The sequence below is a fragment of the Helianthus annuus genome, chromosome 3, assembly GCF_002127325.2.
Source record: "Helianthus annuus cultivar XRQ/B chromosome 3, HanXRQr2.0-SUNRISE, whole genome shotgun sequence".
Taxonomy (NCBI): Eukaryota; Viridiplantae; Streptophyta; class Magnoliopsida; order Asterales; family Asteraceae; genus Helianthus; species Helianthus annuus.
This window is the reverse complement of record NC_035435.2, coordinates 85,628,899-85,639,193: the sequence shown is the minus strand read 5'-3', so window position 1 is coordinate 85,639,193 and position 10,295 is coordinate 85,628,899. Positions and strand designations below refer to the sequence as shown.

Here is a 10,295-nt window from a genome sequence, read left to right as displayed (position 1 = left end):
TCAAAATGTGAATTTTGGTTGGAAGAAGTGCAATTCCTCGGACATTTAGCCAATCATGAAGGAATTCATGTGGATCCCACAAAGATCGAGGCGATCACTAAATGGAAAGTCCCTGAATCACCAATGGTGGTTAGAAGTTTTCTAGGACTGGTCGGTTATTATAGACGGTTTATCCGAGATTTCTCTAGAATAGTCATTCCCTTAACAAAACTGACCTGTAAATCAGTTAAGTTTGAATGGGGACCAAAACAAGAAGAAGCCTTTAGAATTCTTTTTGCAGAAATTAACCAACGCACCCATACGAGCGTTACCAGAAGGAACTGAAGACTTTGTAGTCTATTGTGATGCGTCTAAATTAGGTTATGGATGTGTGTTGATGCAACGTCAAAAGGTTATAGCCTATGCCTCTAGACAACTTAAGAATCATGAAGAAAATTATACAACCCATGATTTAGAATTAGGAGCCATAATTTTTGCCCTTAAAATTTGGAGACATTACCTTTACGGTAGTAAGTTTTTCGTTTTCACCGATCATAAGAGTTTAAGATATGTTTTCGGGCAAAAAGAGTTAAATATGAGACAAAGACGCTGGATGGAAATTCTTAGTGATTATGATTACAGTATCTAATATCATGCAGGAAAGACTAATGTAGTAGCCGATGCTTTAAGTCGAAAATATCATGAAAATCCAAGACGGGTACGTTCTCTTAAATTAAATCTGCAGATAGATTTAAATGAACATATTAGAAAATTACAGGAATCAGTAATCAAGGATGATACTGAAAAATTGAAAGGAATGATTAAGGAATTAGAAAAAGGAACGAATGGAATTTGAAGGTTCCATAGAAAAGAATCTGGATACCCAAACAAGGAAACTTACGCCACCGAATTTAGAAGAAGCCCATAAGTCTAAGTATACGATACATCCTGGTAATGATAAAATGTATCAAGACTTAAGAAAGAATTTTTGGTGGATAGGAATGAAAAAGGATATAGCCACCTATGTTGCCAAGTGTCTAACATGTGCACAAGTTAAAGCTGAACATCAGAAACCCTCAGGTTTATTGCAATAGTTAGAAGTGCCAATATGGAAATGAGAATTGATAACAATGGATTTTGTTACCAAATTACCCAAGACACGAAAAGGTAATGATACAATCTGGGTGATTGTAGATAGATTAACCAAGTCTGCTCATTTCTTACCAATGAAGGAAACTTTCAGTATGGAACAGTTAGCCAAGTTATATGTAAATGAAATAATTTCATTACATGGAATTCCTTTATCTATTGTTTCTGATAGAGATAGCCGCTTTACTTCTCATTTTTGGACTAGTTTCGAAAAAGCAATGGGAACCAAGATTAATCTAACCACAGCTTATCATCCTCAAATGGATGGTCAAAGCAAAAGGACAATTCAGACAATGGAAGATATGCTTAGAGCTTGTGTAATTGATTTCGGAGGAAGTTGGGACGATCATTTACTACTAATAGAATTTTTCTATAATAACAGCTATCATACCAGTATTAATGCTGCACCATTTGAAGCACTTTATGGACGAAAGTGCTAAACTCCAATCTGTGGGGCAGAAATTGGAGAAAAGCAACTGTCTGGACCAGAGATAGTACAAGAAACAACGGACAAGATTATTCAAGTCAAGGAAAGACTAAAAGCAGCACGCGATCGTCAAAATAGTTATGCTGATAACAGGCGAAAACCGTTGAATTTCAAGTAAGAGATAAGGTGTTATTAAAGGTTTCGCCATGGAAAGGAATAATTAGATTCATCAAAAGGGGAAAGCTAAGCCCCAGGTATGTTGGACCTATTGAGATTACTAAAAGAATAGGACCAGTAGCTTATCAGCTACAACTGCCAGAGGAAATGGCAGGAATACATGATGTATTCCATGTATGTAATCTCAAGAAGTGCTTAGCAGATGATTAATTAGTGGTACCTCTTAAGGACATAGACGTAAATGAGAAACTTAAGTTTATAGAAAAACCCCTACAGATTGAAGACAGAAAGATCAAGAATCTCAAACACAAGAGATTAATTCTAGTCAAAGTAAAATGGGATTCCAAGAGAGGACCAGAATACACTGGGGAGCTTGAATCAGAGATGCAGAGGAAATATCCACACCTGTTCAAGTAGACCTCGAGGACGAGTTCTAAAACAAGGTAGGGAGGATATAACAAGTCTCCTAAAATCCCTATAACACCCCTATATGTCCTAAAATAAACCCCGTATACGAAAAATGGACCCGATATACTTATATAAACAAAAATCAAATAAAACAAAATTTTAATGCATGTGGCGGCCCGCGACGGGCACACCACTAGGGTGTCGCGGGGCGCGACGGCTATTACTTGCCAGAAAATCCATTGTGCCACGTGTCCTGGTTCGTGGCAAGTCTACTACCTGACTCGGCAAGCCTAAACCCTAGCTACAGGTGGCTCGCGGCCCGCGACGGGCAGACCTTAGGGCACCGCGAGGCGCGACAGGGTCAATGATCAGGCCTATAAATGGAGATCTCAGGCTCACCTCACAAATCGTTCATTCTCGCAATTCTCTCTCAATTCTCTAAAAGCTAAATCAATTCCCGAGCATAATATCCACTAAAATAGCGAAGCTCTGCCTCGTTGTAAGTATTATAACCCCTGGTTACGTATTAGTTACTCTGCCTGATTGATCTAGAGCTCCGTAACGCATGTCTAGGCTCTGCCCGACTCAGTCGTTGGAGTTCTGTCTCGGGGGGAGGCTATAGCTAATGTAAATTGGGTTATTATACTAACGCGTGTGCATTGTTTAATTTAATAGATTATAACCAGGAAGTCACAATGAAATACCTAAATTAGTAATGTGAGTAATCCTCTTTTTATGAAACCTTTTTGTGAGTTAATCCTTATTTTTGAAAACTGTTTTTACAAAACGTCAATTGTTTTTATCTTATAATTAAAAGTGATTGGGTATTTGTAAAATCTACAATTATCGTCAGTATGTTGGGGTTTTGTATACAAAATTTGTTACTACACTGTGAGTAGTAACATTACCACAAGTCAGGATTGGCAGTACCGTGGGTGGTAATTAAAGTAGATGTAAACAAATGTAATTATTGGATTGCCCACAATGCTGTAAAATGATAAAACTAGTTTTGATTAAACTGGAATTCACTCACCAGTATTTCTTGCTGATAAAATGTTTTCAAACGCGTTTCATTTGTCTTGTAATCATCCAAGCATTTGTAAGATGTTAGATTTACTAACTAGCACAGAAGGGTAAAAGTGTGACTAAGACTATACGGTGAAGGCTTTATCACGTCACATTAGCATTATGTAGCGACACGTAAGCATTACGCTTTATTGTTAACTTGCACGATAATAAAAAGGAAAAGAAAAAACTTGTTCTTTGTCGGTGCCATCGCTTACTATTGAAGGAATGATAAAGGACCAAAGGGAACTTAACAACGGAAATTGGAATGGATAAAACTTCAAAGTCCAACCACCAAAAACACTCACACAAACACACATCATATAACCTGACATATCTATAAGTTATTTGTTTTTGTTCATTTGTTTAACATAAATAAAAATAAAAAAATATATATAAATAGGGGATTTTTACATATTTCCCCTTACTAAACAGCGTTATTACATATTTACCCAACTCCTAAAATCAATTACATATTTCCCCTTTTCTTAAAAGATTACCCTTTTACCCTTTTGTAATTCCTTATTTTAAAATCAAAAACATTTGAGGAGGCTTCCTTCTCCATTCGCATCTGGTTCACATCGCTCCTTACCCCTTTGCATCTGGTACATGTCTAGATTATATTCAGAAGAAAGAAAGCTTCGATCAGTCAAAAAATACAACTGCACAAATTTTGCAGTAACTATAGGATTTCAGAGAGAAACATACGCTTGTCTGTGGCATTATTTTAAATTTTATTGACAGATCTTTACCAAAGAATGATGTCAAGCTACTTTTCATATATGCTAAACACTAACCACTGAGAAACAATACTAAACATGAAACAACTTCGCTTGGTTAAATTAGTTTTTATTCTCAAAACAAAAGCCATCACATTAAAAAAATGAAAATAATACCTAATAAGATTGATTAGTAATACATTTTTTTTGTTTAGTTATTAATGAATTGGTTTTTGAAAAAAGTCAGTTTATTTGTCACTGGGTTTAATCAATTTCGTACACACTGAATAATGAGCGAATCAAATCTATATAATATATAACTGTTACATACAAGAAATTAGAAAAAAAATGAAATATAAAATAAATGAAACATGAATGCAAAACCTTGCATTTTTGATAGTTTGTGTTTTTGATTATGAGTACTATGGTATTGTTTGAGAAGAATAGTAAGTAGAAGAATTAAGATATATGTAATTGATGATATTAGAATGGGGAAATATGTATATATTTATTTAATAAGCTCATTAAGGGTAAAATAGTAATTCTATAAGAGTAATTTTAATGAAAAGAGCAAATATGTAATATATATGGGTTAGTGAGGGGAAATATGTAATATATATGTGTTAGAGAGGGGATATATGTAATTGATTTTTTTGTATGGAGAAATATGTAATAAGCCATCTTAGGAGGGGAAAATATGTAAAAACCCCTAAATAGAAAAAATGACATTTAGAGGTATTCAGGGAGGGTCTGTTCACAAGAAAACATTAACGTGAAAGTCATTACTACTCCTGGTGCCAATAACAGCATAGCAGCACATCATAATACAATGTTACCAAAATTTTGTATACCAATTGGTGACACTGTTAGAATTTCAGACGTGTTTATCAAGAATATACCATTTTTTTTATATAACAACTAGGTTACAACCCCGTGTATTACACGGGTTTATAAATGTAATGTTATATAATTAATAATACAAAACAATATCTTAAATAAAACAGATGAATTGCACTGGTAAATAATAACTGAATAAAGTATAATGTAATTTGTTAACATATAAATTTGTCAAGATATGTATTTAAAAAATGAACATTGATGTAACAATTATAAATTTTGTTAAGTTTAATTTTTAAACTCGTTAGCATGCATCAGCCCAAGAGTTTGTTTGTCGGCAATATATCGGTGGTCGTAAGGGTTTGCATCGGTTTCAGAAGGGATTCTTTAATTTTTTTTGTTTATCCTCCTTTAAAAACAAAACAATTACAATTACAAAACTAATAAGGAATCTTCATAAAGTTTTTTAATTATTGTTAATGGATTAGATATAATGCTTGAGACTCGGATAGTTAATTAAATGAGTTTATTTTGGTTATGTTACTAACAAACGGAAGGAAAATAAATAAGTAAAAAATAAAATACAGTCAATCAATTTATATAAAATAAACATTATCTACAAATTATGGAAAGTTTATATATTTCTTTTTTTTTTGAACGGTTAATTTCTTTAATCCCCTATCGTCTGTGGGACTTGAACTCAAGACCCCCCTTCCCAACCTTGGTGTTTTAAAGGCTTTTCTAATCATACCAATCTGCCAACTTTCATAACCAACTTAAAAGAAAAGAAAATTAGATATATTTAAAATAAAATAGTAAATCCTTATCTAAATAAGTAAAATACAGTTAATCAATTTATATAAAATAAACCTTATCTATAACTTATGGAAAATTTATATATTTCGAATCATACCAATCTGCCAACTTTCATAACCAACTTAAAAGAAAAGAAAATTAGATATACTTAAAATAAAATAGCAAATCCTTATCGTCACTAACCAACTGTTAGGTGGATTTTTTTTTAATTATTTAATATCAACTTTGGAATTCGTATGAATTCTTATTAGATTTGATTAAATATTATTAATAATAATAATTTTGTATTAATTTAGATTAATATTATTATTATTAGTATTATTAATAATTTTAATCAATTAAATGAGAGAATGACAAGTGTCCCAAAACAGGTTTCTTTTATTATATAGTATAGATAGACATGCACATTATAAAACTTATACATAATCCACCACTACAATAAGAAAAACCGATACCCAGCTCGCTATCGCACCAAAACAGCAATTGCTGTCGACAAAAAAGCAGCAGACTTCTGCAATAAATTCTAATGCGTGAAATGTATAAAACACACACACCCCCTTAATGAAAAGGGGGTACACCATGCAAAGTTGCAAACCAGTACTATGCTATGTTGAACATATTGCTGGGTATCACAGTGGGAAAACTGATAGAAATTGTGAGCTAACACACTTGAGCATGGACATTAAACAATGAGTTTCTAAATTCTAAGAAAGAATAAAGAGAACAAAACCTTCCAGTAGTAGTTAGTAGTTTACTTAAGAAACTAAAAGCACACTTGCACTTTAACATGAAACTCGTTTCTCATCATCTCGAAATATCAGATATGAGATTAACCAAAATGTAGACATCATGTTAAGAAAGAATTTCATAGAAACTGCATCCAAACAGTTGGTTGTTCAACTTCACTGAGAAACAAAACTGCATATCTATCCACCTGCGGGGAAAATCATACAGGCATGTGCATGCATGCTACTCTTCTGTTGACCCTGCAATTACATATCAATCCAAATAGATCAATAACCTTGGTTTTAAAATGCGCGCATAATGCGTGATGCGCCCGATGCACTAATGAGAGCGCATCGCAACAGCTGATGCGATGCGTTTACGTGATGCGAGAATATTGCGCATAATGCGCTCTGATGCACGCAACATTGTTTCTTATGCTTTTTTTTCCAGATTTTATGAACTGTGTTCGGTTTTTTCCATAAGGCAATCTTCACAGCAGCAGCCTGTTATCTAACATTATTCCATACATGATAACATTCAAACAACACAGGCACCATCAAATTTGAAATTCATAGATGATTTTGTTGGCTGTCAAAAGTATAATAATACTAAAAATTGTGATAGTCCACACTTCAAGAGCGAGCAAGAATCCGGGTCAGACACCAAAGTAAAGTTAATTTGCTAGACTAAACCGTCAAGTTTTTTAAAATTACCATATCTACGAGTGATAACTACTGGTTTTGGTGGTACTGTCTGGTGTTTTTGTGAAGATGATGCTGTCTTACCTACTGAACTAGATGATACTGATGATGATGGGCCTCCTATTCCTCTTGTTGGGTCAATCAGGCGAGCAAGTGCATCTACAGCAGGCTTCAACTCTTCAACCCTCAGATCCACCTCTCGTGCCAACTCCGCAAGTGTCTTGTCGAGGTTTTCCGACTCTCCGCGTAGCTTTGCTATCTGATCGTCCAACTCGGCGGTGTGGTTTCTTAACGTCAGAAGGGTCTGCCTCAGAGCACGTAGTGGCCCAATCGCCCCTAGGACAGGGTCGTTACTTCTCGCAGTTACTATATCTTGGAGATAATTTATATATTGCCGCAACTGGTCAGGTGAGAGTGGGCCAATAGCACGGTCTATAGGATCTACCTGGAAAACTTCAGCGAGTTGATGTAACTGAAGACCATTGAGTATCTTTAGTCTGAGTGCCTCTGCGTAACGACAGTTCTCAGCGCAGGCGACGGCATCTGGAGTTCTCTTCCGGCACATAGCACAAATGAACGGCGGGTTATGCATTTCTGTGTGTTTGCAAAGTTAGGGTTTCATGAACGGCGGGTTATGCATTTTTGTGTGTTTGCAAAAGATCAAAGTTAGGGGTTTCTGTATATAGCTGGATCTTTCGGCCCACTATGAACTCTTGAACCCAGTAGCATTTGGTGAATTTAGGTAAGTGATTAGCTATTTGTGACTCGATAGAGTTGTATTTTCTAATTGATTCAATCACGCCTTTGACTGAAATAAAAGTGAGATTCAGTCACTCAGATATATTCTGAAGTTATAAAAGTTATAAAGTAGCAGGTGGTCCGATGTTAAGAGTGGCGATCAGATTCTCTAAAAAAGTTGGTGAATAAACAATTTATAGGTTAAAACTTATATATTAAAGGTCGTATTATTGGCATACCTTGGGGATTAAATCGACACACTCAATACGCATCGTATAAGTCTATACGATGCGCATTGAGGTGGGTTCAAACTTCTATGCCTGCTAAAGGCTGCCATTGTCCTCTACCAAAAAGCAATACGCATCGTATAGGCCTATACGATGCGTATTGAGTGTGTCGATTTAATTTTTTTATTTTTGCAAGGTAGCTTCCTGTCACGCGGTAGCTTTTCGTCACGCGAACGAAGAAGTAACACTTTGGACATTTGTTGGTCTTCAAACATCTAGGAAAACATTATTTGAGAATACCCCTTAATTTATCGAAGCTGTTGAATGAGATCCTCCACTGTTGGGTTATCATCTTTCAACCCCATTTTCCCTAAATTTATCGATTATGTTTTTCAACAGGAATGTAATGCAATGATTCCTCTCAATTGAATAGACCAACACTTGCTTCATATGATTCACTTGAATCGTCTCGGATGTAATAACAATACGTTTAGCATCGTGCCTGCTTGAATTGTAGAAAGCAAAGCGTAACGAAGATGAACATTGTATTTATCACGAAAGTACTGAACAACCGAGATAACAGCTCCGGTTTCATCAACTGCAATTGGAATTGATCTTGGAACAACATACTTTTGTTACCATCAATAATCTTGGAATTGATCTTGGAACAACATACTCTTGTTAACAACGGTTCTCCAATTCCAGATCAATAAAGGTTGCGGTTTGTAGATTCAATCTTCATTGCTTCATTAAAATTAACAAGGCGGTCTCTTTGCTTCGTCCACTAGAACTATTTGTGTATGCATTCTTAGGGTTTTTATTATTTGATCAATGGAAGTTGAAATCGGCTTTGAAACCGGACGGAATCTACGAAGAAACTGTTCGATTTCACGGTTTTTTTGAGAACCTGATTCAGATACACAACGGTCTCTTTGCTTCGTCCACTAGAACTATTTGTGTATGCATTCTTTTGGTAGTGAACAACGCTGATGGTACTGAACAACAGCTCCGGTTTCATTTGCTTCGTCCACTAGAACTATTTGTATATGCATTCTGTTGGTACTGAACAACAGAATCAGGTTCTCAAAACAGGGATCGTTCTAATAGATTAAAGAGAACTATTTCAGTTATTTCTGTTGATCCACAAATTACAACAAATTGTGTCTAATGCAAGGATCTTCGAATGTGGTGTGTACGTTAAATACCGTTCACCGCTTGTTTAGTTGCTTCTCCTGTTAAGTTTCTTAACCAACCGAAATCCACAAATTCAAACAGTTTCTCCGTCGCTAATTTCTCCACTCACCGTGAAATCGAACAGTTTCTTTGTAGATTCCGTCCGGTTTCAAAGTAGGTTGAGGATTACGAGTGATCTAGACTCGTTCAAGGCATGCAATGTTTCCTCTCAATTGAATAGACCGACACTTGCTTCATAGGACTCACTTGAATCGTCTCGGAAGTGGATTACGGTTGGTTCAGATCTCTTTGGGTATATTCGAAACCAACTAAAATACGTTGAAGTACTGAATCAACAGAAATAACTGAAAATACTTGAATCGTCTCGGAAGTACTGAACAACAAAAGGATGAGATATCGGCGGTTAGCTCGAAGGAGTTTCTTAATCAGGTGTTCCATTAGACATCCCCTTTTATCATGTGTCATACGTTATGAGATTCTTCGAGAATTAGAAAAGGAGAAAATACGGAACGACAAGGGTAGTATGAGTCTGAGTCCATTGTGGTTCGTGTCAGGTTTGTATTTCCCATAGCCACCGTTTCCGTAGACAAAACAAGGATCGTTCTAATAGATTAAAGAGAATAAACGAAGTACAAAATCATCTGCTTTCTGAATCTGAATCTAAATGTTAACTTTGACTCATAAACCCTTGAATCCCAACGCTTCTATGATGATATCAGCATTGTTTATCACCCTGTGTGAGCATTGGCAGCCCGACCACTAGCAGAACCCGACACGTCTTCTATGATGATTCAGAGGTTGGTCTCGGGTGGGCATAAGATCCGTGGGCCCAATACACGAGCTCACCCTTGTTATGGATGATTACTGGGAAGATTACAATTGTTTTGAATTTTGTCAGATAATACTTCATTTGTCGAGAAACCATACTGTCAAGAAACTAACATCTTTTAATACTTCATTTGTCGAGAAACCATACTGTAAAGATCTCTACACAAACTCTTCTACATCTTTTAACCAATTGTCCATCACTTAAGACCTTGAAAGATTTGTTGAAATCGAATTTGTGTATCTGAATCAGGTTCTCTGCCTTAGATCGGTCATTCCTTGTAATACATGAACGTTTGATTTGAAT

At 35.6% G+C, this 10,295-nt stretch overlaps 1 protein-coding gene across 1 annotated transcript; it reads right to left on the bottom strand.

The window, feature by feature from the left end:
• Positions 1-6,292: 6,292 nt before the first annotated feature.
• On the bottom strand, positions 6,293-7,860 carry LOC110929596. Its single transcript, XM_022172755.2, has 2 exons — positions 7,089-7,860; positions 6,293-6,563 (listed from the first exon to the last, which is right to left on the bottom strand). The coding sequence occupies exons 1-2, from the start codon at positions 7,594-7,596 to the stop codon at positions 6,547-6,549; spliced, it is 525 nt and encodes a 174-aa protein (XP_022028447.1). The 5' UTR covers positions 7,597-7,860; the 3' UTR covers positions 6,293-6,546.
• Between the last annotated feature and the right edge of the window lie 2,435 nt (positions 7,861-10,295).

Bases quoted from the DNA above. Each gene is read 5' to 3' on its own strand.
- LOC110929596 (XM_022172755.2), bottom strand. From the start codon at position 7,596: ATGCATAACCCGCCGTTCATTTGTGCTATGTGCCGGAAGAGAACTCCA.